The sequence below is a fragment of the Leopardus geoffroyi genome, chromosome A2, assembly GCF_018350155.1.
Source record: "Leopardus geoffroyi isolate Oge1 chromosome A2, O.geoffroyi_Oge1_pat1.0, whole genome shotgun sequence".
In the NCBI taxonomy this organism is placed as follows: domain Eukaryota; kingdom Metazoa; phylum Chordata; class Mammalia; order Carnivora; family Felidae; genus Leopardus; species Leopardus geoffroyi.
The window spans coordinates 1,975,721-2,003,207 of record NC_059331.1 but is presented as its reverse complement, the minus strand read 5'-3'; the positions used below and the strand labels follow the sequence as shown (position 1 = coordinate 2,003,207).

The following is a 27,487-nucleotide window of genomic DNA, read 5'->3' as shown; positions in this document are numbered from 1 at the left end:
CCCGCGTTGGACTCTGCGCTGACAGCTCGGAGGCTGAAGCCTACTTCGGATTCCGTGTATCCCTCTCTCTCTCTCTGCCTCTCCCCCGCTTGTGCGCTCTCTCTCTCTCTCTCTCTCTCTCTCTCTCACCCTATCTCAAAAATAAACATTTTTGAATTTTTTTTAAATTGAAGAAAATGAGAAAATTGATGTGAAAATATAACTTTTAATAACAAAGACTGAAAAGACGAGTAGACACAGAATCAGGAAATTCCAGTATCCATAACAGAGGACAGAAAAGAACTTTCAACAATGAGGGGTCTAACATCATGAAAACTTATCAAGAACATTTTGGAATGTATATAATTCAAGACATTTTTTTGTAAAAGTATATAAAGGTGTTAAGTACACACCAACAATAGGCACATTTTTATCACCTCTAGGTCCAAAAGACATTATAATGGGAAAGAGACATGTTGTACAAAACCATGTGATTACTTCAAGTCTGAGGTAACATCTAGGTTGTACAGATATAGAGGACAAAGAAGGCCACTTAAAACCATCAGTGTTCATATCAGTGAGATGAACTAGGAACTCATACACTTGGGATCCCAGTCAAGGAAGAGGCACCTGGAAAGTCAAAGCCATATTCACAACGAGAAGATTTCTCTCCTGCCTGAATTTTCATGAACAAAATACATGAAGTTCTATACCTGAAGTTTTCCCAAAATTGTGTGCGTTCAGGATCATCTCCGTTGTACTGACTCGCATTTTCAATAAGATTTGAAGGGAGGGATGCCTGGGTGGCTCAGTCATTTGAGCATCTGACTTTGGCTCAATCATGATCTCACGGCTCATGAGTTCAAGCCCCACATCTGGCTCTATGCTGACAGCTCAGAGCCTGGAGCCTACCTCAGATTCTGTTTCCCTCTCTCTCAGCCCCTCCCCTGCTCACGCTCTGTCTCTGTCTCAAAAATGAACATAAAAAAATATTTGAGGGGCGCCTGGGTGGCGCAGTCGGTTAAGCGTCCGACTTCAGCCAGGTCACGATCTTGCGGTCCGTGAGTTCGAGCCCCGCGTCGGGCTCTGGGCTGATGGCTCAGAGCCTGGAGCCTGTTTCCGGTTCTGTGTCTCCCTCTCTCTCTGCCCCTCCCCCGTTCATGCTCTGTCTCTCTCTGTCCCAAAAATAAATAAACGTTGAAAAAAAAAAATTAAAAAAAAAATATTTGAAGGAAAAATCAATGCTTTCCTACAGTGTGGCTTTGCTCACAGATTCCTGGACAGGCTTTTCCATGGTGCTTACGTGTGTAATGTTTCACATTACTGTACTTGCGCGTGTGTTCTCGGAGGGAAGAGGGACAACTGAAGGCTTTCCCACAGAGCGATCATTCATAAGGTTCTTCTGCCCAGGTCTACGAGACACTGGAAGGTCTTAGCAGAGTCCTTGCATACAGAGGCTTACTGTCCACTGTGCAGCCTCACATGTTCTTGAAGGAAGCGGTGATCTGTCAAGGTCTCTCCCCAGGGTGTTTCTTCATATGCGCTCGAAGAGAGGAGGAGAACTTGTACACCTTCCCACACTTCTTACATTCATAGGATTTAATGGTGCTGTGTGTTTTCAAATGACTTTCAAAATTTTGCAGCTGACGGAAAGCTTTCCCACACTCCATACACTCAAAAGGTCTCTCCTCAGCATGTGTCCTCATGTGTGCTCCCAGGTTTGAAGGAGATGTGAAGGCTTTCCCACAGTGCTGACATTTACAGGGTTTTTCCCCAGTGTGTGTCCACGCATGTATTCGTAGGTCTCTGTGATACCTGAAGGCTTTCCCACACTCCTGACATTCATAGGGTTTCACTACATTGTGTGTGGTCATGTGATGCTCAAAAGGTTGATGCTTCCTGAAAGTTTCCCCACACTCCTTACATTCCAAGTGTCCACCCACTGAGTGTCTTCTCGCAGTATGTAGCATGAGGGTGTGGTGTCGAATGAAGGCTTTTCCACAGTGCTGACATTGATAGGGTCTCTCCCCAGTGTGTTTCCTCACATGTTCTCGCAGGCATGAGTTATACCTGAAGGCTTTCCCACACTCCTGACATTCATAGGGTCTCTCCCCCGTGTGTATCGTCACATGCTCTCGCAGATTCCCAAGATATCTGAAGGCTTTCCCACATTGTTGACATTCATACGGTCTTTCCCCAGTGTGTGTCCTCATATGCACTCGCAGGTCTGTGTGATCCCGGAAGGCTCTGCCACATTGCTGACATTCATAGGGTTTCACAGTACTGTGAGTGGTCATGTGACGTTTAACATGTTCATACTTTCGGAAAGATTTCCCACATTCCTTACATTCATAGGGTCTTTCCCCAGTGTGTGTCCTCATATGTACTCGCAGGTCTGGGTGATGCTTGAAGGTTTTGCCACACTCCCGACATTCATAGGGTTTCATTACATTGTGTGTGGTCATGTGACGTTCAAACTGTAGATGCTTCTTGAAAGTTTTCCCACACTCCTTACATTCCAAGTGTCTGTCCCCTGTGTGTCTTCTCCTAGGTACTAGAAAGGACTGCTGGCCAGGGAAGGATTTCCTACAGGGCTGATATTTATAGAGTTTCTCTGGAGTGTGAGTCCTCACATGTTTCTGCAGGCCTGACTTACACTGGAAGGCTCTCCCACACTCCTGACATTGATAGGTTCTCTCCCCAGTATGAGTTCTCACGTGATGTGTAAGATCAGAGTGACACATAAAGGCTTTCCCACACACGTCACATGCATGGACTCTCTGTACACAGTCATTTTGCACATGACCCTGAAAAGAAGAAATGCAAGTGAAAGCTTTTCCACATTTCTTGCACTCTAGAGATTTTTTACTACTCAGACTCTTTGCGTATGTCTCTGATGCTCTCCCGGTGTCCTGACCCTCACAGGGTTTCTCTACAAGGTCTGCACCCACCTGAGTGCTGAGGCTTGAGACGGAGCTACAGGCCAGCCCACATTCCTCACAGGGACTAGATTTGAGTCCTGGGTGAGATCTTCCCAGAGTCCCTAGAAAAAAACCATCTGTGAGGGCTTCCCTACACTTAGCGCATTCACAGGATTTGCCTCCAGTGGGACAGCCCTCATGCACAGTAAGACTTGTAATCGGGTTCAGGGTTTCTCCACATGGATCTCCTTCAATACGTTCACAGACACTCTCCACCAAAGGACTTCTGTTCAAAATAGGAAGGTACATTGTTAGGGAATAATGATTATAAGTGATCTCTTTATTGCCTAATGATCTATTGATGTTTGTTAATCATTATTGGGTTACATGATGGATATTCTCAATGAACGAGTATGTTTTTAGCACTGTGTGCAAGGTTCCAAAGTGGAACAAGCTTCCTGTTCTCCCTGAGGACTCAAATAGAGTCATAACATTCCGGGCTTCTTACATATGCTTTTCCCTGACCATTTTTTCCAACTGAATTGTTTTTCAGATGATCAATAGGTAGAATGCATTTATAAAGGTTTGTCTTGTGAAAATTTCGACTACACGATTGTTGCGCTAGGTTTGCAACTGTTCTCCAATTTCAGGTCAGTCTCACAATCGCCAACATCCCCCCCTTCCTCCCTTACAAGTGTCACTCACCTCAAAAGCCCTTCCTGCATTCGGGTCAAATCTCCACTGCTGTGAAATTTCTGCTTCTCTACAAACACAGAACGGGAATCATTTTTTGTAAACATTAGTATTTTCTCTTCACTCAGAGGTTCATTCTGCAAAATTCCACTGAGTCTTTCATCCACTCACTTTACCTTGACTGGGAGAAACTACAAGAATTGGGAGTCTAATTGAATTTCTCGGAAATGATCTGATATGTAAGGTAAGAAAACAGACCATGTATCTCTATTTATATACTGATCCCGAAATGTAAATGAACTTCATGAGGAAGAATGGTCATGTGACCAAAAAATTCCGAGGACCCTTGTTGACTCAAGACTTTGGCAATAATAGAGAAAGTGTCTGAAATGGCAGCCCGTTCATTCAGAAATACTTCAAACTAGATGGACACTAATGTGGAGTTAAGAATTATCAGAAGAGGGGCGCCTGGGTGGCGCAGTCGGTTAAGCGTCCGACTTCAGCCAGGTCACGATCTCACCGTCCGTGAGTTCGAGCCCCGCGTCGGGCTCTGGGCTGATGGCTCAGAGCCTGGAGCCTGTTTCCGATTCTGTGTCTCCCTCTCTCTCTGCCCCTCCCCTGTTCATGCTCTGTCTCTCTCTGTTCCAAAAATAAATAAAAACGTTGAAAAAAAAAATTTGAAAAAAAAAAAAAAAAAAAGAATTATCAGAAGAGCCAAGTAGGAAGGAACTGGGCAAGATACACACATCCACACCCTACCTCTATAGGAAGACAGAAAGACTGGCCACATGGGGTATGATGGATGAAAAGTCCAACAGGAAAGCCGGGTCAATGACAAATATCACCCTTCTCAAAAACAGTCATGTTTCTAGGGGATGGGTCCAAATGTCAATCCCTTGTCCAGAACCTGGTCCAACCAAGGGTTGATCAGTTCTGAAGGCACATAGGCCTTTGGTAAAGCCTTCCTACACTGCCCCAGCTGCCATTAGAGGTCGGGTGATGTGTATGGCTGCTGGCCTGCCCCTGAGAAGAGCTCAGCGGGAGGGAGGATTTGAAGGACAACAAGCAATCTGGAAGAGAGGCACTAACTTTAGTCTTCAGGGTCATTGATGACCGATAATTGGGTGGCTTTTTATTATTTATTCATTTGTTAACTCATTCATTTAATCATTCTTTTACTAGAAGCATACTGACCTATATATTAGTGTCAGATGTACAATACGGTGATTTGACAATTACATACATTACAAAATGCTCACCATAAAAAGTGTAATTGCTGTCATTATACACAACTATACAATTATTGACCTTATTCCCTATGCTCTACTTTTCCTTCTGGTAACTTATTTATTCAACAAGTGCAAATCTGTTCTTCTCAATCCCCTCCATGATTTCACCAGTCTCTCAATCCCATTCCAATCTCACAAACACCAATTTGTTCCCTAGAGTTTTAAGACTGTCCCTATTTTCTGTTGTTTGTTCATTTTGTCATTTAGATTCCACATATAAGTAACGTGTTTTGTTTGTCTCGCTGTCGGACTTATTTACTTGGTATAATACTCTCTAGGTCCATCCACGTTGTCACAAACATCACAAATTTGTCCCTTTTGTATTACTGAGGGATAGTCCCTTGAATGTAGATACCACATCTTCATTATCCATTCATCTGTTGAAGGACACCTGCATTGCTTCCCTATGTTGAGTACAGCGAGTAACAGTCTGGTGAACCAGGGGGTGCACATGTCTTATCGTGCTGGCTTTTTTTCTTTGGTGAACTACCCAGAAGCGGAATTATGGACTACATGGTACTGTCGTGTTTCATTTTACTGTGGAAATTCCAAACTGTTTGCCAAGCTGGTTGCACCCATTTAAACCCCACCGACGAGGAGTTTCCTTTTCTCCACATCCTCACCAACACTCGTATTTCCTGTCTTTTTGACACTAGCCGTTCCGGCTGCTGTGAGGGGGCAGCTCATTGTGGTTGTGATGTGCACTTCCCTGAGGATTAGTGATACTGAGCAGCTTTTCATGTGCCAAGAGGCCATCTCTATTATTTTCTGTGGGAAAATGTCTGTTATGTTTGCTATGTTCCCCTTTCAATTTTTTATTTTTCCTTTTGTTTCCCTTACCTGAAGGGATGATTCCACAAAAATAATGCTAAGGCTGATGTCCATGAGTTCAGTGCCTCCGTTTAGTCTTAAGACGTGTATGGGTTCAAGTCCTGCACCGAGGTGTTTAATCCATACTGAGTTTCCTTTCAGGTAAGGGGTATGAAGCTGGCCCAGTTTCACCTCTTTGCAGGCAGCTGTCTCATTTTCCCAACACCACTTATTGAAGAGACAGTCTTAACCCCATTGTGTATTTTCAGCTCCTTCTTTGTACATAATCCGGCCATAGAAGCATGGGTTTATTTCTGGACTCTCTATTCTGTTGCCTTGATCTATGTGTCTATTTTTGTCCCAGTGCTACACTGTTTTGCTTAGTATAGTTTGAAATCTGAGACTGTTGTATCTTCAGCTTTGGTATGTTTTCTCAAAATTGCTTTATTTGAAATCTTTTCTGTTTTCATAAAAATTTTAAAACTTCTGGGGCACCTGGGTGGCGCAGTCGGTTGAGCGTCCGACTTCAGCCAGGTCACGATCTCGCAGTCCGTGAGTTCGAGCCCCGCGTTGGGCTCTGGGCTGATGGCTCAGAGCCTGGAGCCTGTTTCCGATTCTGTGTCTCCCTCTCTCTCTGCCCCTCCCCCGTTCATGCTCTGTCTCTCCCCGTCTCAAAAATAAATAAAACATTTTAAAAAAAAATTTTTTTAATTTCTTGCTCTAGTTCTTTCAAAAATACTATCTGTATATTGATGGGGATTGCATTGAATACGTATAACACTTTTCATAGTATGGGCATTTTCAATAATATTAGTTCTTATAATCCAGGACAATGGTATACCTTTTTTTATTGTGTCATCTTCAATTTCCTTTTTTTTAAGTATTTTTAAATGTTTATTTACTTTTTTTTGAGAGAGAGAGACAGAGACAGAGCATGAGTGGGGGAGGGGCAAAGAGAGGGAAACACAGAATCCAAAACAGGCTCCAGGCTCTGAGCTGTCAGCACAGAGCCCACCGCGGGGCTCAAACTCACAGACCATGAGATCATGGCCTGAGCCAAAGTCGGATGCCCAACCAACTGAGCCACTGAAGTACCCCTTCAATTTATTTTTTTTTAAAAATTCTTAATATTTATTTTTGAAAGAGAGAGAGAAAGAGAGAGAATGAGTGGGGGAGGGGCAGAGTGAGAAGAAGACATAGAATGTGAAGCAGGCTCCAGGCTGTGAGCTGTCAGCACAGAGCCCAACGCAGGGCTCGAACCCACAGACCGTGAGATCACGACCTGAGCCAAACTTGACACTTAACCAACTGAGCCACCCAGACGCCCCTTCAATTTCTTTCACTAAATGTTTATACCTCCTAGAGTAAATATCTTTAAACTTCCTTAGTTACATTTAACATAATATTTTATGGTTTTTGAGGTAATTTAACATGGGTTTGTTTTCTACATTTCTCTGCTATTTTGATAGTAGATACGGAAGTGCAACAGATTTTGGAATATTAATTTTGTGTTCTGCAAGTCTTCTAAATTCATCTATTAGTTCTAATAGTATTTGGTGAAGTGTTAAGGACATTCTATGTATTGTTTCATATCATTTGCAAATTTGACTTATTCTTCTTCCTCCTGAAAAGACCAGTGAAGGTATGGAGCCATCCTTACCCACGGCAGACAGGTTCCTGCAGGTCTCCAGCATCACATCTCTGTAGAGCTTCCTCTGACCACGATTCAGCAAAGCCCACTCTTCTGGGGTGAAGTTCACAGCCACATCCTCAAAGACCACAGAGGCCTGAAACATACCATACACTCTGTTGCTGCAAAGCTCCATCATCACCCATGTGTGTGGGAGGATGAAGGGTGACAGGCGGGGAGCTGCACTCCATTCCTAGGACTCCTGAGTCACAACAGAGGGTGAGGACAACAGCTGACATAGACTTACACACACCCAATTTACTGGGATATTTACACTGAGACAGATCTGAGCAGACCAGTACTGTACAGACCGAAAACGGAAATATTCACTCGGACAACACACAGACCGGAGGACACACGCTTGGCTTGCTCTAAGACGATTATGCCTCGTCATCAGCTCCAAGAACTGGAACCAGAATGTCAGGATGCTGTGGACACTCCGATTCCAGGGCTGCTTGATGTGAGCAGCTCTCGCCCTGGAAGGAACAAGGGCAAGAAGCCTGCTGGAGTCCCCTCTCTTCCGACAGAGGCAGACACGACCCTTTCCCCGGATTAGGTGGGCTCTGGGCACGGACACAGGCCAGGGCCCAGGCGCCTGGCACACCTGATGTGTAAGACGAGTCCGGGGCCTTAAGAAACGTGGAAGTCAGCAGGGCCGCTCAAACTTTTAACCCAGGGCCCAGAATTCAAGGAAAAGGGCACCAGAAGGAAGAGTCCCTGAGGGATTGATGGGGACACAGCCACCGCTCACGTTAACACAGGGGGAAGAATCACAGTGTATGGACCGTTTTTAGCAACAGGCCTGAGCGATGGAAAGATACACAGCAAAGGGCGCAGTGAGCACACAGCTGAATGCACACGGGCTCCTGAGTGACCTGCCTCGAAATGGCCACAGGCCCTAACTAACCCCTGCGACTTACAACCGGGCACAGGTCCCACACAGGGAGCATTCCAAAGGTTCCCATGCTCCCTCCTGACCCCATAACTGTAGCCCCCAGCACTGCCTCCCGGCAGATGGTCTCTCCTTTGCCATCCTGCCCGCTGCTCCCTCGCAGGGTATTCAGCAAACTCCCATCTCCTCTGTTCTGCCTTGGGGGAATTCTCTCACCACCTGACCTGCGGGCCTCCCCCCTGATCGGGTCGCCCCACATTTGATGGCCTTCACAGGGACCCTCTGCTGTACTGGGCCTCTCCTGGGATTTCCTAGGAATTTCCTGGGAATTTCCCTTGGTGGCCTGACTCTAGTGTTTTCTGGGCAGCTGACAACCTCCACCTGAGGTTCCTCCTTGGTGAGGATCCCAAGTCCCAGGGGGCGTCTATGGGGCACCCCTTGCCCAACAGGCTGAGGGATTTCCCCTCTTGCCTTCAGAGCGATCCCTCTCTCCTCTCCTTTGTCTTTTAGCCCTTCAAGAGGTCTAACCCTAGTACTCCTCAAACAAAGAGGCCAGGGTGGCTCCACACTCTGTCTGAAGGTGTGAGAGTGAATAGGTTGGACTGCCCATGTCTATGAGGGTGAAGGGCCCCTTTCCTCTGCTTTCTCACTCTGTCCCCCAAGGTCTGCTCCCAATATGTGGTGTAGTTGGCAACAGCAGCCCAAGCCGGATGAATCCACACGTTACAGACTCAGCTGGGACCCTTTCCTAATGCTGGTGGAGTCTCAGCAGGCTTATTCTTTCAGACCCTTTCCTTAATTCCTTTGTTTCCATGTATCCAGCTGCCATCTTGATCTACAGGGAAACACATTCCTACAGGTCTCAGTGCTGAGTCCTCCCCTTTCTTTTTTTGACCCAGGTTGGCCACCGGGTGTGTGTCTCTCTCTAGAGCAGGGTACACCCCAGCACAGATTTCTATTGCTATTTGTTGTGACACTCTCCTTGATCGCATGCCCCCCGTAAAGTCAGGTGCCCCACATAAGGACATAAGGTCCAGTCCTTCTTCAGGACAGTGCACACCCTGACTGAAATCTCGACCACAAGTCACAGCCTCATTCCCCTTGGTGGGACAACCCTTTGGGAATCAGCAGCAGATCTTTCCCAGTATGGGACAAAGTCCTCTATTCCTATACTCGCCTTTGGGCTGTATTTTTAAAAAGTGGATAGGGGCGCCTGGGTGGCGCAGTCGGTTAAGCGTCCGACTTCAGCCGGGTCACGATCTCGCGGTCCGTGGGTTCGAGCCCCGCGTCGGGCTCTGGGCTGATGGCTCAGAGCCTGGAGCCTGTTTCCGATTCTGTGTCTCCCTCTCTCTCTGCCCCTCCCCCGTTCATGCTCTGTCTCTCTCTGTCCCAAAAATAAATAAACGTTGAAAAAAAAAATTAAATAAAAAAAAGTGGATAAAACATGAACCCCAAGACCGAGAAAAATCATCTCATCTTTCATGTCATGTGTCCTGGCCTCATACAAGCTCCCAGATCAAGACATATGGCCCCACTACGCAACTTGAAGTCTTTTGCCAGAACTCCTCCAAATGCTCACAGGTCCCATACAGGCAAGCCTTCATATTCATGGCACTGCCCCCAAATCCCAACCTCTACAAAAACTGCAGAATGTGTCTTCCTCAGACACATGGCCCATCTGACCCTTCAGACATTCTAGATGACCTCTCTTTTATTCCACCCATTGGCTTTCCCCTGCCTCTACAGGAACAGGGGCTCTACTGGACTTAAATGGCCAACTTTAGATTTTTCCCATAGGTATCCCAGGTTAAAAAACCAAAACAGTGGGCAACAAATTGACTCCTAGTGGACGCAAATGCAACGTATTTGATTTTTTTTTTAATTTTAATGTTTGTTTATTTTTGAGAGAGAGAGAGATACAGAGCATGAGCAGGAGAGGGGCAAAGAGAGAGGGAGACACAGAATCCAAAGCAGGCTCCAGGCTCTGAGCTGTCAGCACAGAGCCCGACGGCAGGGCTCGAAGTCATGAACCATAAGATCATGACCTGAGCCAAAGTCAGACACTTAACCTACTGAGCCACCCAGCTGCCCCAGAATATATTTGATATTAAAGCTAATTTAAGGTTGCTGATGTAACGAAAAGACATGATTTTAGAGTTATCCATACATATTTATTACATATAAAACTTTTATACTAAAGGTCAAATAAGCTCTGTTGCAGTTTATAAATAAATGATGACTTAAAATCATGGTTAACTTTGTCTCAGAAAGTTCTCATGGGTAATTTTTAAGATAGCTTTCAAAATCTTTTTTTTTTTTTAATTTTTTTTTCAACGTTTATTTTATTTATTTTTGGGACAGAAAGAGACAGAGCATGAACGGGGGAGGGGCAGAGAGAGAGGGAGACACAGAATCGGAAACAGGCTCCAGGCTCTGAGCCATCAGCCCGGAGCCCGATGCGGGGCTCGAACTCACGGACCGCGAGATCGAGACCTGGCTGAAGTCGGACGCTTAACCGACTGCGCCACCCAGGCGCCCCTAGCTTTCAAAATCTTTCATAACCTGAAACTTTGAAATTTTGCTAAGTTCAATGATAAATTTGGTTTAATTCACTGGGCATCTAAGTCTTTTCTCAATAAGATAAAATACTAACATGTTAATTAGCAAAAATAAGTTTCATCTGCTTTTGGCTTCTTATTGCAGAGAAACTAAAGATACCTGCATCTGTTGGAAAACATACATTGTGCCTCATTTAAAGACTGTGCTATGGGGCGCCTGGGTGGCGCAGTCGGTTAAGCGTCGGACTTCAGCCAGGTCACGATCTCGCGGTCCGTGAGTTAGAGCCCCGCATCAGGCTCTGGGCTGATGGCTCAGAGCCTGGAGCCTGTTTCCGATTCTGTGTCTCCCTCTCTCTCTGCCCCTCTCCCGTTCATGCTCTCTCTCTGCCCCAAAAATAAATAAACGTTGAAAAAAAAAAAATTAAAGACTGTGCTATGAAAAAGGCATGTTCCTAAAAACTATGAAATGCGTCCATAAATTTGTCATCTAAAGAATCCTGGTGTATAGACAGTTCTCAATTGGTTTTCACTGGAGACTAAGGTTTCTAAGAGGTACAATTCTTCTAAATGTAACTGAGACTGACCAGAATGGGGAAAGCAAGTCTGTATCTAAGAGAGTAGGAGATATGAGGGATGGGAATACATTTTGTTAAGGTGAAAGAAAGTAATTTTCTCCTAAAATGAGACTGGTTATTTAGAGAAAAAAATCTCAGGACAAACTCTGAGCGCAAAAGAATGTTGCAGACAAGTTTGTGAAAGGACAGCTTTAGAAAGTAATTTTATGTGTGTGTTCTTAGTATGGACTAATATTGAAATAAATTGATTTTAAAAGGATACTGCTACAATAGTAAACATGCACTTTTCTCGCTGGGACAAAGCTTTCTTGGATTGTTGGTCTGGTCTTGATCAAGACGATGTAAACAAAAGTCTTCTTCCTTTCCTTATCTGCCCCCCAAACCAAAGTTTCTATGTTTTGCTTTCACCAGGTCTTTGACTACTTAAAGTTAAAACTTCTCAAAATGTGTAAGATCTGTAATTCTATTTAGACATGTGCTTTAAAAATTTCTGAGAGTTCAAGGGGTGCCTGAGTAGCTCAGTCAGTTAAGTATCCAACTTCGGCTCAGGTCATGATCTTACGATTTGTGAGTTTGAGCCCCACATCGGGCTCTGTGCTGATAGCTTGGAGCATGGAGCCTGTTTCAGATTCTGTGTGTGTGTGTCTCTCTCTGCCCTTCCCCCAGTAATGATCTGTCTGTCTCTGTATCAAAAGTAAATAAACATTTAAAATAAATAAAAATAAAAATTTCTGAGGATTCCAACACACTTTCCCAAGTTTAGAAATTGTAAACGAAGTCTTTTTTGACTAATTAGGCTTGCATATTTGGTATGTTAAGTTACTTGGAAAGCAGGGCCAAACAAATAGTAATAAACCTTAGATTGTATCATTTGAGTGTATACTACAGCTGTTTTGAAATTACATAAAATCCATAAAGTTTAAATATGTTCTCATATAACATCATCACTTGACATTCTAATTAATAAAATACTAGGTGTCAAAGAAATGAGCAGATTTCCTTGTCAGCTATATTACACTGAAGTCACATATCAGATCACGAGTCATGACCATTTCTATGTTGTTTTGTTTTTTTGTCATTTATATTTATTGTTCTGATGCTCTTGCCAAATGAGTTTTGTCTTCAAGGAGATTCATGAAAAGGATTTTTTTTTGTAAATACAGGTATTTGATATCTTTAAATCATAAAACTGAACTGGGTAAGAATTTCCAGAACTAATGGGAAAGTTGCATTCAAACAAACAGGAATTAATTAACATAGGACTAAATGAATTAAAGATGCTTATAGTTTTTGTAACTCTTATTTGAAATACTGCTGGTTCTATAGTGTTTGCTCTAACAAATTGAGGAAGTTTTCTCTTGAAATACCTAGGACTTACAGAAATGTGATGAAGTATTCCTTTGTGAACAAATGGAAACATTTCCCTTTTTTCCCTACCTAAATGCCACAGAATTCCGAAACTCTCAGTGAGTATTCTTTCTTTTCCTGTCAAGGATAAGCGTTTGTGTAAGTTCAACGAGCCTCTCTTCTTCTTGTAACAGGACACCATAGGAAACGTTGGTTATCCTACCGACGCTTCGACTGAAATGTCATATTTCAGAGAGACATGGTAAGACAACAGATACTACCAGGCAGCTTTAAAGAAATAAGGTTGACTTTATGCAGCCAATCGAGCCCCTTAGAAATGCTGGCCTGATCCCTTGCTGACAGAGTTCCCAGCAGCCTTACCAGGTGAGTAGACAAAGTCAATTCCTGGCAGGTGCAGGTAACCTCAGGATTTATTCAGGGCCTCAAGAAGAGGTATTCACCTGAATCTACAGGGATTGTAGACAAGTCTGACAGCAAGTATTTGACTTGGCTTCTGGCCTTGAGAGGTTATTAAAAATTCAATCTAGAGATTATTTATAAACATTTCAAGCAAAGCAAGTCGTTAAAAAAAACTCCTATGACCAATCACTATTCTTTTTATCATTATTATTATTATTATTTTATATTTTATTTATTTTTGAGAGCAAGAGAGACAGAACACAAGCAGGGGAGAGGCACAGAGAGAGGAAGACACAGAATCCGAAACAGGATCCAGGCTCTGAGGTGTCAGCACAGAGCCCAACGCAGGGTTCAAACCCACAAACTGTGAGATCATGACCCGAGCCAAAGTCGAATGCTTAACCGACTGAGCCACCCAGGCGCCCCACCAACACGTTCTTCCTGAGCTTCTGTGAATAATTAGGCCATGTTTGTTAGTCTTGATTTGACTATCTCTGGAAATAAGGGTGATTTCAGAGAGAATAAAAAATAATGTTTCAATAACACATCTTTGTAGATATTAGATTTTAATACTATTTCTTATAAACCAGACTAGGTCCTGAATTTTTCTGGTTTCATCAAATATTTAGCTAGAGTTCTCCAAACTAAGGTTTCCAACCTTCCATCCTCTTGACTTAAGTCATTAAAAACCACAACCACCCTTTTTCCTAAAGTCTTGAAAACTGATGCTGGACAACTTGAGGTGAGGTTCAGAGAAACTGGCAAAAGCTCATGTATAAAGAATCATCATGCTTGTTACTGTGAGGATGATAACAAGACCTCATGGACATACGATCATCTCAACAGCCAAAAAAATGGGAGGAGCTCTCCAACATTTTCATAACTCAACTATCACCTTGACCAATTCTGTGTGGCTGGGAGGCCAAAAATCACTCCACAAAATCCCGAATTTCCCCTTCTCCATGGGATTGGCCGTAGACTTCTGGAAATAATGGGTAGCCATTCTTTCCTTATGATATGACTACATGATGCACTTAGGGATGCCCTTATGTACCAGGACAAGTCACCTCCCACTTGCCAGCAATTCCTCATCATTAGATCATCATTAAGGCTAGGGGCACCTGGGTGGCTCAGTCGGTTAAGCATCTGACCTCGACTCAGGTCCTGATCTCACGGTTCGTGTGTTCAAGCCCCACGTCAAGCTCTGTGCTGACAGCTCAGAGCCTGGAGCCTGCTTCGGATTCTGTGTCTCCCTCTCTCTCTCTGCCCCTCCCCTGCTCACATTCTCTCTCTCTCTCTCTCTCTCTCTCTCAAAAATAAACAGTAAAAAAATTTGTTTAAAAAGAATGTCATTAAGGCTGGACATCAGGCAAAGAAGCCTTCTTGATGGTTTTACCCCTTAGACATTCTGTCACAGGAGTTGCCTCTATCAATGCAAAATTGTAAGTAGATGCTTTAACCAAGCACACAGACATCACCTTTAACCAACCCCAACACATGCTCACCCAGAAATTGAGGTGGTCCTGCAAAACCAAACAGCCCTTAAAATCCTGCTGCAGCTCAAGGAGTAACGTATACTTTCATTAAAACAGTGTTGGGGCGGCTGAGTGGCTCAGTTGGTTAAGAGTCTGACTTCTGCTCAGGTCATATCTCCTGGGCCCCATATCGGGATCTCTGCTGTCAGCGCAGAGCTCACTTTGGATCCCCTGTCTTCCACTCTCCTTGCCCTTCTACTGCCTCGTGCACTCTCTCGCTCAAAAAGAAATAAGCAGGGAAGGGACAGAGAGGGAGACACAGAATCCAAAGCAGGCTCCAGGCTCTGAGCTGTCAGCACAGAGCCTGATGTGGGGTTCAAACCCATGAACTGTGAGATTATGATCTGAGCCAAAGTCGGATGCTTAACAGACTGAGCCACCCAGGCAACCCAACCCGCCCAAAAAAATCGTTTTAAAAGAGTGTTAAATATATGCTCCAGATTGCAATAATGTAACAGGATTGCTAAAAGATATGGATACTCATGTTGGTGCTTGAAAGGATCCCTCCCTCTCCTTTAATAACTGGTTAAACTCCTGGACTGTAGGAAGATTTTGGTCAACTATTAAAGGTCTTTTATTTCAGCTTCTCTTCCTGCTGAATGTTGACCCACCAGGGACATCTCTATGCCCTCATTCAGCAGGAAGAAGCTACTGAAGGTGACACCCCTGCCCTAATGCCAAAGATTTGTATTGTCCACCTGTCAGGGGGATGTCAGGGCCACATTTAGATAACAGGCTTCACCAATGGAAAACTGAGTTAGGCAAAAGGGCCCACAGTGAACACACAGATGCATAAAAAATAGGCTCATGAAGTGACCCACCTGGAAATGGCCACAGGCCCCAACTATCCAATGGCCTACTATAACCAGGCACAGTTACCACAAAAAGGGGAATTTCCATATGTTCCCACACTCCCTCACTCTGCCCTATAAGTCTAGCCCCAAACCACTTCCTGGTGGCCCTCTGCTCCCTCATGCTGCATTCAATAAACCTCTATCTCCTTTGTGCTGCGTTGGGTGAATTCTTACACAACCCACACTGCTGGGTCCCCCAAACATCAGAACCCCCATACGTAATATCTTTGGAGCAGCACAAGAAGCCACCATATCATTGAAATAAAGAGCAAACAATTATCATAAAATTATCAAAAGTTGTTTAAACAAAAGACATGTTCCCAAAATCTAAGGACACAGAACCCCAGCTACATCAGCTACAACAAAGGCAACACCCCTTCGTCTGGGGCTGCAACATGGGTTTGCTAGTCACACAGTTGATACGAGGTTTGTGATCTAAACAGGTTTTTAAAAACTCATGTAACAACAATAAAAAAGTATAAAGACAAATAATACAACTAAATAACGGACAAAGAACGCGAGTACACATTTCCCCAGGAAGATACACAATGGCCAAAAAGCACATGAAATGATGCTCAATGTCACCAATCATCTGGGGTCCATCCACAAAATTTAATTGTGCACAGACACTTCCAACCTACTCTATGAGGCCAGTTTATGGTGATACCAAAACCAGTCATAAATAAAATGGATTCTACAACGTGACCAAGCGGGATTTATCTGGGAATAAAATGGTTGGCTCAGCAAGCAAAATAACAGTCATCAACTTCATGAACAGAAGAGAAACAAAACCCCATGATCACTTACACACAGAAAAGGTATCTCCTTGAACCCACCACCCTCTCTTGACAAAAATACTCAGCCAACTAGGAACAGAAAGGAACTTCCTCATCCCGAAAAGGGGCAGCGGGGAAAAGTCCACACCTAACATTTGCGCACCCAGACACTTCTCCAAAGAACGTATGCAAATGGCCAGTGGGTCGATGAAAAGATCCTAGACATTCGTCACGAGGGACACGCACCTCGAACTACCAGCAGAGGCCCCTTCGCACCCACCACACTGGCTATAAAGACGCCCCAGGAAGCGCCCGAGGACGTGAGCAGGGCGCATTCTCCTTCATTTATCCTGCTGCGGATGTAAGCGGGGGAGGCCGCTTTGGAAGAGTCTGGTGGACCCCCAACATGAGCAACGTGGAGTTCCCACCCAACACGGCAGGTCCGCTCCTCGTAGCCACCTGCCCCAGACCCGGGAGGACGAGCGCCATCACACACACGCGTGCGCACGCGCTCTGCTCTCCGCCGCACGACTCCCGATCGCCCGCGATGAAAACCACCCAGAAGCCCGGCACCTCTTCCCGGCTGAGTAAAGGCGACACGACTGAAGTGGAGTCAGGAGTCCACAGGGGAAGCCCCCCAACCTGCCGCTCAGGGCCAAGGGCAGACACAACACGGAGAGACGCACCTGCACACCCATAATGCATCGCTGCTCATGCAGGAGGAAGGAAGATGATTTCCTGGGGTGGCAACAGCCCAGCCAAAGAGAGACGGTCACAGCCCAGCCAATGAGAGACGATCACAGCCCAGCCAATGAGAGAGAGCCAGGGCTTAGCCAGTGAGAGCCACAACCCAACCAATGAGAGACGGCCACAGCCCTGACAATGCAGGATAGTAGCAGCCCAGCCAATGAAAGACAGTCATGGATCACCCAATGAGAGATGGTCATAGCCCAGCCAATGAGAAGCCCCTGAACGTAGAACCCTCCCCCCCCACCCCAGTTTGCTCCAACGGACTTCTTGTTTGCACAGCCCCTCCCAATGCCCCCTCTCCTCTAGAAAACAGTAGCCCTCCCTATAGTCCTCCCCTTTTTTCCTCCAGATTTGCCTGTGGTTTTGCTGTGGCATATGTGTCCCAAATTACAATTCTCTGCTAGTCCCAGATAAACCCATTTTTTTTCCTGGAAAAATATCTGGTTTTAAGGTTAACAGTTACTTGATCACTGGTGGACCCACAAAAGACCCCAACCACTCCGGGCTGGCGAGCAAACAGGTGCAGGTCCCACAGAGCCCACTGAGCTGCTTTCTCGCGGACCCTGACGTGGAGGGTAAGTTTTGTGCCAGGATCAGAGCCCCGCTCCCCGGGTCTGCGCTGTCCTGTGTCTGTGCTCTCCGGGGTTTATTGGGGACCTGTCTTAGGGGCTTGTCCTTTCTGAGAGAGCTCATTTGGCTTTTGTTCCGACTACTTTTCAGAACTGGACTGTACCTCTTAAAACCGTACCTGTTGGAAATGTGCTAGCCCTTGGTCTGATTTCTTCTGTAAAGAGGCTACTCCTGTAGAGACTAGTGTTTATACATTTTATTCTGGTCTAGAGAAAACCACCATGAAATGGATTCCAGACATCATGAAAAGAACAGCTTTAAATCCAAATGACAGCCCTGCCTTAGTTTAAAGCTAAGTTCTCTCTTCTGCTTATTATGGATCTTTGATAAAAAATACAATTGCTGAGAAGTCTGTTTTGCTTGCTGTTTGCTACGAGCATTGTGAAACCTTTCCTGAATGTAACCCGCTATGTAATAGAGTAAGTTGTGAAACTTCCTAAATGTAGTCTGGTGTGTAATAGAATAAGTGATTGTACATGAACTAACCGGCATTTCTCGCTTCTGTAAACCTGCTTGCTTAACATATTTTCCCCTTCCCCTTGGTTCCTCGGGTACTTGAGAAAGGGGAGAAATGAGAGACCTGGGCAAACTGTTTGCCTAGTCATCCTGGTCTGTGAAAAACAAACTTAGCTTAAATCCGCTTGCTTAACTAGCTTGTTCCGCTTCTGTACAACTGCTTGGCGTAACCGCGAAGAATCCCTAACTTCCCCATAACTTGTTTGTACCTGTCTATAAAAAGGCTGTAAAAACCTCACTCAGGGCCTCTTAGCGTCACTGGCAACGAGTGCGTGGAGGTCCAGGTTCGAACCTGCAATAAACGACCCTTGCCGCTTGGCTTTGGCTTATGACTCTGGTGGTCTCTTGTGGGGGGTCGCAACCTCGGGCATTACAATTAAAGCGCAGGGAGGGGGGGCTCCCACCTGGGACCCTGACCAGTCTTACGTTTAAAAAGCCATGGTGCGTCCTCATGTACATTTCTTTTTTTTTTTTTTTAATTTTTTTTTTCAACGTTTATTTATTTTTGGGACAGAGAGAGACAGAGCATGAACGGGGGAGGGGCAGAGAGAGAGGGAGACACAGAATCGGAAACAGGCTCCAGGCTCCGAGCCATCAGCCCAGAGCCCGACGCGGGGCTCGAACTCACGGACCGCGAGATCGTGACCTGGCTGAAGTCGGACGCTCAACCGACTGCGCCACCCAGGCGCCCCAGTCCCTTAAAAAATGAACAACTGAACCAAATGTAATTTAAAATTACAGTGGCCTTTATGGGGAACTTTCGATCTCCCCAAACTTGTTTTATTGAAAATTAAATTAGGAAGTCATGACTTCAGAACATTGAGTTTGCTACAGATTTTATTCGGTACCTCAAGACTTGCAAATATTTTCAGGATCTAAGTGTGCCTCTTTGCAAAAGACTATTTCAAATGAACGGAGGCAAACAACTGAAATACGACAAATGGCTTCCGAAGTGTGTTTTTCTCCCACCCCGACTTCACTGCTGCAGACACCCAGCGGCTACTCTACACCCAGGACCTGCCTCCAACCACTTTCCTCAACAAGCTCTGAACTTCCTTTTTCTTCTGAACCTGCCCTTGATCCCTCCTTACCTCAACCTGTTAACCAGGCCTCTTTAAAGGGAAGGCTTCTCAAGATCTAAAACCCCACATTTCTCATGTTCCCTGGACTAAGGCAGAAGTTTCCAGAAATGCCTAGAACCCCCATAAGCTCGCTGAAGAACATAACACAGCTATTCAACTGGGACACACCAACAGGGTGTCCCAGATTTAGATCAATTAGTCCACATGCGTGTTGCTGAGGCCCAGGCCACACATGGGATGAAACTAACCCGCGAAGACACAGATGCCCACTTCTGGAAAGATGCTTATGACACTCACTGGAAATCCCCACCGAGCAATTACAGTAGCTTTTCCTAAGATTGTGAATTAAAACAAAATCTAGATTTCCACACAAAAGCCTGATGAACCTGTACGTGGCTGTTGTAACAGACTCCAGCTTGTCTTCAACATAACTTCAGGTCTTTCTTCACATGTGAAATCTACCCAGGCAGCATTTAATGGGCTGAACTGGGATCCTGCTTTTTGCTTAAAAGGCCCAAGATGGAATGGGACTCCACGTCCACTGCATTTTAGTTATTTTGGCAAACAAGCGGACTCACACCCCACATGGAGGAAAGACAGCCAAAATTCTTAATTCTCACCTACGGCAGCTGAAGCCTCCTAAAAACCAAACACCTACAGGGGCGCCTGGGTGGCGCAGTCGGTTAAGCGTCTGACTTCAGCCAGGTCACGATCTCGCGGTCCGTGAGTTCGAGCCCCGCATCAGGCTCGGGGCTGATGGCTCAGAGCCTGGAGCCTGTTTCCGATTCTGTGTCTCCCTCTCTCTCTGCCCCTCCCCCGTTCATGCTCTGTCTCTCTCTGTCCCAAAAATAAATAAACGTTGAAAAAAAAATTAAAAAAAAAACAAAAAACCAAACACCTACAGTTCGCACTATGATTGCAAACAGGCAGGACATGTGAGAGAAGGTTATCAGCAGCCTGAATGTTTCAGGTGCGGGAGCCCTCCTCCCAGCCCTTCCCAACCCCTCCTCATTGCCCACATCTGGGCCCTAAGGACCACAGGGGCTCTGCCCCAAGTCCCCTCTTGATCTCTGACGTGTCTTCAACGCAAAAAATGGAAGCCAGCTCAAGGAAACCAATAGGCAAACTTCTGTTCTACTTCAAAGGGATGTTCTCCTAAAAAATAATTTCGCAAAACTGACCAGAGGTGTCCCCAAAATGCGCCCCAGACATGGAAACACTTTATTAGAAGTCTGTTACTTCAAAAAAAGGGAGAACTCTGGTTTGGGCCAAAGAACAGTCTGGCCCTAGGAGCGATTCTGCAATATTCGCTACTCACCACTGGACACACAGTGGAGCAGCGGCCTCCGACAACAGGAGAGTGTTCGAGAAGTACTCGTGGAGAAAGACTGAAGCCACAAAAAAATGTGACAACCTCGCTGGTCCCACCTGTCCGGTTACAACCCAGGGAAACCCGTTTGCATGAATGGATTTCACGCAGCCCCCTCTCTCTGAATAGGAGTATGTGTTAGTCACGGTTTATAGGTTATCTCACTGGCGGAAGCCTTCTCTCGTCGACAGCCCAGGGCCTGTCCTGTGGCTGCAGTGCTGTGAGAAAAGGGCGTCCCCACCTGGGGAACACCTCGCAGACTTCACAGGGATCCGGGAGCCCAGTTTGCCAGCCAGGTGCTGTTCTGTTCGGCCCGTCTTACACCTTCGCTCCGCGTTAACACCTAGGATCCTCGGGCTCAGGTGGGCTCACTGAAGGCACTGCTGCTACTCAAGGGACACCCTGTGTGGAGACACCCCCGCCTCCCAAACACCGTGTCCAAAAGCACTGGGGTTGGTCCTTTTCCATCTCACATCCCCCTCCAGAGGCCCCCCCCCCCAACTCCCACCCTGAGAAATTACAGCACGGCCAAGGCACTGGTCCTCGCTCCTTTGACTCTCGGTGACAAAAAGGTGTATACGTTAGTATTGGAAAAAATTAATAGCTTCTTTATCAAAATAACCATGCCGTGGGAGAGCCACGTTCACAGTGCCCTCCCAGGGGAGGAAGACCCTGAGGCCTCCCACCTTCCAACTCCGGAGATTTCGTCTACTGACGAGACCCCTCCTGGTTCTCTCCGGCCTCCCTGGAAAGGCCCCCCGTCAGCATCTGCCCGCCAGCCCCTGTGTCACCGCACTCCAGGGCACAGACCCTGGATGCATGTGGCACGTGTAGACACACAGCAAACCCTGACTGCCCTGCACACCACATGGTGACATGACGGGAAAGGTTTCCCGAACGGCAGCAGACCACATCTGTGCCACAGCCTTCCCGAGACGTCCGGCCCTGGCTTGGGGCCCTTTTTCTCACTGTTGCTTCTTCTCTGCTTCATGGAACTCTCTTCGTGGGGTTCTGGCCTTTCAGGAAAGGCCTCATCAGGATCCCGAGACACATGAACCGGTCACTTGCCTTTTCTCACGTGTTAGAAGGCTCTAAATTCACAAAAGTCTTTCCTCATCCGAACTATTAACTGATGCCATCCTATTACCCAAATTCATGGTCTCTCCATTCACAACCTTACAGGCTGCATTTCTGGGTAACATGTGGTTCCAAACTGCATTTTTGAGAACACTTTTTAAAACATCTTTCAGAAACTTCACCACTAAGCTTTGTGTCCCCCCCCCCCCCCCAACCAGGCACTGTCTCCTCCCAAATGCCCTGGGTTCGTTCTCTCCCTCTGGGTCCGTGGGATCCACCATCTGCCCTCACGGTGGCCCAGGCGGGGACTTCCAGGAGGCAAACAGGACTCCGGGCGTGCCTCCACAGGGAGAACCTTCTCCCCGGGGTTGGAATAAGTGTCAATAAACATTTCAGTGGGCTGCCTTCAGACCCGGGGTCCCGGATTAGAACAATCCATAGAGTTATGCTACTTTTCTTTCGTATTTTATTGCCGGTGAGTCGTGTGATTCATACAAGCACACGCTCTGCAAGGCTGACACTGCTGATGGACACGGCCTAGATGACAAGTGTCTGACGGCATCTCCCTCCGAACCGTCCCTGTCACTCAGGTGGGGCCTCGACTGGTTTCCACTGCTCTGCTCGTTCCCTCCAACGCGAGACACGCCAAGCGGGAGACGTCCTTCCTGGCGCCGAGGGACAAATCCACTAAATACAGCAAACCCGCCTCTCACTCCCAGATGCTTCTGAGGACACACGGAGGTCAAACAGAGGAAATGGAGAGATTCGCACACGGAAAGCTCCTTAGGGACGGAGTGGGGGGCCGGCAGGGGGCGCCCTCGCGTCCTGCCCCGTCCTCACCGGGGGCCCCAGCCGCAAGCCCAGCGCCCTGCAAGCCCAGCCTGCCTCAGCTGGGACGCCGCCTCCCCACCCCCACCCTGCCAGCGGGGAGCCACCGTGTTTCCAGCTCTAGGTTCTTCCACATCCCGTGTTTCCATCCCGGCCCCTCCTGGCCTCTCTAGGAGAGCGTCCCTCTCCTCTGTTCTAGTAACTGCCTGTGGTCCTGTGTATCTTACACGTTCAGAATTAATTCTCTGCTGTTCCGGAACAACCTCAGTTTTGGGGGTAAAATAACTGACCGTTTCAATTTACAACTTACCAGTAACTAGAACACGAGGCAGCAACAGACAGGCGGATAAACAGCCTGATTGACAAAGAAATGCACAGACAGGCGCCCCTGACTTTAGCAAGTGGGTATACGCTCAGCGGGTGCCACGGGGCATCAGCAGAGATGGGGACACTTGGGCACATGGGGCCAGGGAAGAGTGGTTTTCTAAAGGTTAAAAGGAATCATCAGATTCACGGACAATAACAGAGTCTGGTGGATTTAACTGCCACGGAAACAAGAGGAACACACGGACAGAAAAGTTCCAGCACATGTGATTAGACCTGAGCGATGGAGGAGTTTTCTCACAGAACAAAAGATGGTCGTCTGCACAGGAAGAGACCGGGAAGTTCAAGTCTACTAACAACGTGAAGGGTGCATCCACACAGACAACACAGAGAAATGATACACCCTGACCTGGAGAAAACACAGCAGGCAGAAATGAAACAGACACATGTCCCCAGGACGCGAAGGAAACAGATCATCAGGAAGCAGACACGTGAGATACAGGAGACAACACGCTGGAAACGCTTCCACGGAAGAGGGAACCCACACGTGAGAAATGCTCAGCCCTGGAGCAATCAGATAAACCAACGTGTGACGTCCAGGAGACCCCATGTCACACCGGCGAACTAGAAAACAGGAAGCCAGAAGGGACAGGACCCAGCACTGACGTGTGGTTCAGACTCTGCACCCGCGTTTCCTACTCACATATAACTTACTCATGAGCTACAATATGCAACATGTGAGACAGATCAGGATTACAGTTTTACAACCCTGGACCCTGCATGGAACCATCACTACATTTGGATGAATCTTTTTTTTTTTTTTTTTTTAATATTTATTTTTAGGACAGCACAAGCAGGGAAGGGGCAGAGAGAAGGGGAGAGAAAAGGGATTCTCCACTGACAGTCTGACAGAATTGAGCTGGATGTGAGGCCTGGCCTTGACCTCACAAACCCGGAGATCACGACCTGAGGGGAAGTCAGCTGCTCAACCAACTGAGCAACCCAGGTGCCTGGGATGAATCCTCTGATCCATGACCCCATCCACCTGGCATGAAGGTATGGAGCCCCCTGCAGAACCCCCCCCCCAACCCAACCCTAATGGAGAAGGACAGTTCTGTCCTGAGACGCTTTTCCCCAGGGGACGCTCTCTGGATAAAGCCCCCAGTAACCCGAGTCAGCAGGGACAGGAACGACCTGACACACTTACCACCCTCTGCCCTGAAGGGGAAGAAAGGAGGCAGAAAGAACTCGGGCATTTTACACCTGCTCAACGCGAGGCTGGCGGAGGACAGAGCCGTCAGTGCTGAGCTGGACAGGGACAGCGCTGCTCACAGGTGACAGGTGACATGGAGACGCCTACCTGAGCCCTGTGCTCCTGGGTGGTTCAGTTGGTTAAGTGTTAAATCATGTGAGTCTTGATTTTGGTTAAGGTGGTGACGTCATGGTTTGTGGGTTCGAGCCCCACATCGGGCTCTGAGCTGCGGGTTCAGAGCCTGCTTGGGATTCTCTGTCCCTGTCTCTCTGCCCCTCCCCCTGCTCACACTCTCTGCCTCAAAATAAAATAAATTTAAAAAGAGAGAGAGAGAGAGAGAGAGAGAGAAGACTCACAGGAAGTCCCCCTGGCTCACCCACGACAGGGCCATGCACAAAGCCCCCACATCCACACTTTGTGCCTCATCCACGATCCGCTCAGCTGCTTGTCCCCGTGACCAGGGGGCACAAAATGCTGGCTGGTCCCACTTTGCTTTGGCTTCTCTCCTTCCTCCAGACCCCTGAATGTGGGCTTGCTCTCAGGCTGAGCCACACACAGACCCTCCTGGGGGACAGGAGGACAGGCTGGCCCCAGGGAACCTCAACGTCAGCACCATACCTGTTCATGCCTGGTTTCTTTCCTCCTCTCCTCCCTTCTACACGACTCTTGAGACACTCGCAGGTCTTAGGCTCACAGTGTCGATGTAGCCCCTGCCCCAAATGCAACTGCCCCCCGATCCCCTGCATGGCCCCTGCCCCTGATACTACAGTCCTCCTCCCCCCTGCACAGCCCCTGCCCCTAATGTAACTGCCCACCCCCCTCTCCCCTTCATGGCCTCTGCACCCAATGTAATAGCCTCCCCTGCCCCCTGCACAGCCCCTGCCCCTAATGCAACTGCCCCCCCCCACTCCCCTGCACGTCCCCTGCCCCTAGTGCAACAGCCTCCCCTGCCCCTCTGCCCCTAATGCAACTGCTCCCCCTTCCCCCTGCACAGCCCCTGCCCCTAATGCAACAGCCCTCCTACTCCCCTGCACAGCCCCCGCCCCTAGTGCAACAGCCCCCCACCGTGCCCTGCATGGCCCCTGATCCTAATGCAACAGCCCCCCGTCCCCCCTGCACAGACCCTGCCCCTAATGCAACTGCCCCCCACTCTGTTCTCAGCCCCTGCACCTAATGCAATAGCCCCCCCCCCACCGCTCCCCTGGACAGCCCGTGTCCCTAGTGCAACAGCCCCCTGCCTCCCTGCACATCCCCCACCACTAATGCTACAGTTCCCCTCCCCCCTGCACAGTCCCTGCCCATAGTGCAAAAGCCCTCCTACCCCCCTGCACAGCCCCTGCCCCTAATGCAACAGTCCCCTCCCCCTTCTTTGCAGTCATTCTTCTCAATGCAGGACTCTCCTTACTCAACTCAGATTTTTCTTTTGACACTGGTTTGACCCAACTGTCCACGACCGCCCCTTTCCTACCCAAACTTTGCCCAGGCCGCTGTGCTCCCCACAGGCCCCTGAACTGCAGGTGGCCCACACGCTGAGCATCCACTGGGCTGAGGAACAAGGCCCTGGGGACGTGAACCAGTGAGGCCTTCCTCCACCACAGGGGCCAGATCCTGACACTGGGCCTTCCTGCCCATCCCCCTCCTGCAGAACAGCCAAGCCGGGTTCTGTTTCACTGGAGGGTCCCTGAGATGGGAGCTGGTCCCTATTGGAACCGATTGTAGTAAACTGTCCTCAGCCAGGCGCAGATTTGAGGTCATCTCCCAAGTCTGTCACCAGCTAGACCCCAAGCCCATGTGGTTGTCCTCACAGACCTTTGCCCCACGTTTCCCTAAGCTGTCCTTTCCAACTGTCCTCTTTAACTCAGGCAAATGACAGGAACCTGCCCCTGGAGCAGATCGCAGATCGACTGCCCTCACCAGACCTCCAGAGCCCCGACCCCCCCAACCAGTTTGAGGAGCCCCGGGATTCCTGTCTGTGCAGAAGGACCTGGAGGGACCTCTGGAATGACCACCAATTACCTTTACCTCATTACCACACTGAAGTCTCCACTGGGGGAGGAGCACAGCCTCATGTACATGACATATTCCCTGGGGACAGGCCTGCTGCCCTAAGGCCCACCTCCAGCACCCCTCCTTCCACCCCACACAGGACGAGGAGGCTTCCCCATGGAAATATCCATCCAGCCCTAAACCAGAAGAGCCCATCCACCCTCCCTCCGGGGAGTCAGGGCTTTGGAAGTTATTTCCTGTGATCTACTGATCTCTGTATCTGCTGCTAATAAAGTTTTCTTCCTGGGACTCCTCAGTGTGGAGCAGTTTCTGACTCACCAAGCAGAGAACTCAGGTTGGTTGGGTGACAGGTCCCACCGTGGGTCCCCCTATAAGCTCAGCGGGTTAAGGGGTGCCCAGAAAAGCAATCATTTTAGGACCCCAGCTCCATTCCGTGATCTACGCCTCTCCGGCTCTAATTGCCCAGTATACCCCTTGCAGAACTTCCTGGTCCGGGTCAGAATCACAAAGAAATGGAAAAACAGAAAAGCAATCTCAGCCATTTACGACTTGAAGGGAACAGCGTGGAAGCAAAGACTGACAGTCTGCACCAGGCCAGGAGACAGCCAAACCCGTGAAACTCTCCGCGCGGCTTCCAAAGTGAGAAAACCCTGCGTTTCTTACCCGAGGTCGCAGCCCAGGACCCCATGCGCGTGCACCTGCTCCCTCCGCGCGCGCTCAGCCCCGGCCCCACGTCCCACACTTACCTCCGCTCGATTCTAACGTCCAAGTCTCAGCCCCCGGGAGCAGCTCTGGCTCCGTGACCGTCACACTGCACGCGTGCTTTCTGGGCACGTCTTCCAGCTCGGTCCGAGCAACCTCACGCCCGCCTAGACTGCCCCCGACAGAGCTCCCCTTTCTGAATATTCATCGTCACCCTCCATAAAAGAAAAACCCTCCTCCCTGCTGGGGAGTCGCGGCTTCGGAAGCTATTGCCTGCGGCCTCTTTACGGCTGCAAACAGTTTCCTTTACGAGACAACTCACCCGGACAGTCTCTACCTGTCCCCCACCGAGGAGCAAACTCCTGCTTAGTCAGGTGTTCGCACACGCTCCCCGAATCCCAGGCCTCCCCCCTGCCCTCCCCCAGCCTCCCTTCTCCGTTCCAACCGCCCAGGACCCAGGTGCGGACCCCTGGGGACGGGGACACCCCGCCGCGGCCGCTTCCACCTAGGTCCGGCTGGTCCCATCCGCCCCTCCGGCCCGCGCACTCACCATCTCGGGGCCCGCGGCTCGCGCCCTCGGGGCGTCCTCCTATGCCGCGCAACCTTGGCAG

The 27,487-nt window shown here is 48.1% G+C and overlaps 1 protein-coding gene and 1 long non-coding RNA gene across 6 annotated transcripts; one reads left to right on the top strand and one right to left on the bottom strand.

The window, feature by feature from the left end:
* Positions 1 to 1,191: 1,191 nt before the first annotated feature.
* On the bottom strand, positions 1,192 to 27,487 carry LOC123605072 (zinc finger protein 791-like). Of its 5 annotated transcripts, XM_045491398.1 has the most exons (5): positions 17,026 to 17,052; positions 7,317 to 7,479; positions 3,606 to 3,663; positions 2,931 to 3,186; positions 1,192 to 2,786 (listed from the first exon to the last, which is right to left on the bottom strand). In XM_045491398.1, exons 1-5 carry the CDS (start codon positions 17,035 to 17,037, stop codon positions 1,488 to 1,490), a joined length of 1,788 nt encoding a protein of 595 aa, XP_045347354.1. In that variant the 5' UTR covers positions 17,038 to 17,052; the 3' UTR covers positions 1,192 to 1,487. The 5 variants fall into 5 exon arrangements, with proteins under 5 accessions (XP_045347354.1, XP_045347351.1, XP_045347353.1 ...); XM_045491395.1 differs by lacking the exon at positions 17,026 to 17,052 and adding an exon at positions 27,427 to 27,487 and having other exon boundaries at positions 1,192 to 3,186; XM_045491397.1 differs by lacking the exon at positions 17,026 to 17,052 and adding an exon at positions 26,921 to 27,088 and having other exon boundaries at positions 1,192 to 3,186.
* LOC123605075 lies at positions 17,147 to 18,559 on the top strand. The gene is made up of 2 exons (XR_006715568.1): positions 17,147 to 17,664; positions 17,810 to 18,559. It is a non-coding gene; the product is annotated as an uncharacterized LOC123605075 (long non-coding RNA).

Coding starts and splice junctions, on each gene's coding strand:
- LOC123605072 (XM_045491393.1), bottom strand. Junction 3,664..7,316: donor ACCTTCACTGGTCTTTTCAG/GAGGAAGAAGAA, acceptor CTGTGTTTGTAG/AGAAGCAGAAATTTCACAGC. Junction 3,187..3,605: donor ATGCAGGAAGGGCTTTTGAG/GTGAGTGACACT, acceptor TATTTTGAACAG/AAGTCCTTTGGTGGAGAGTG.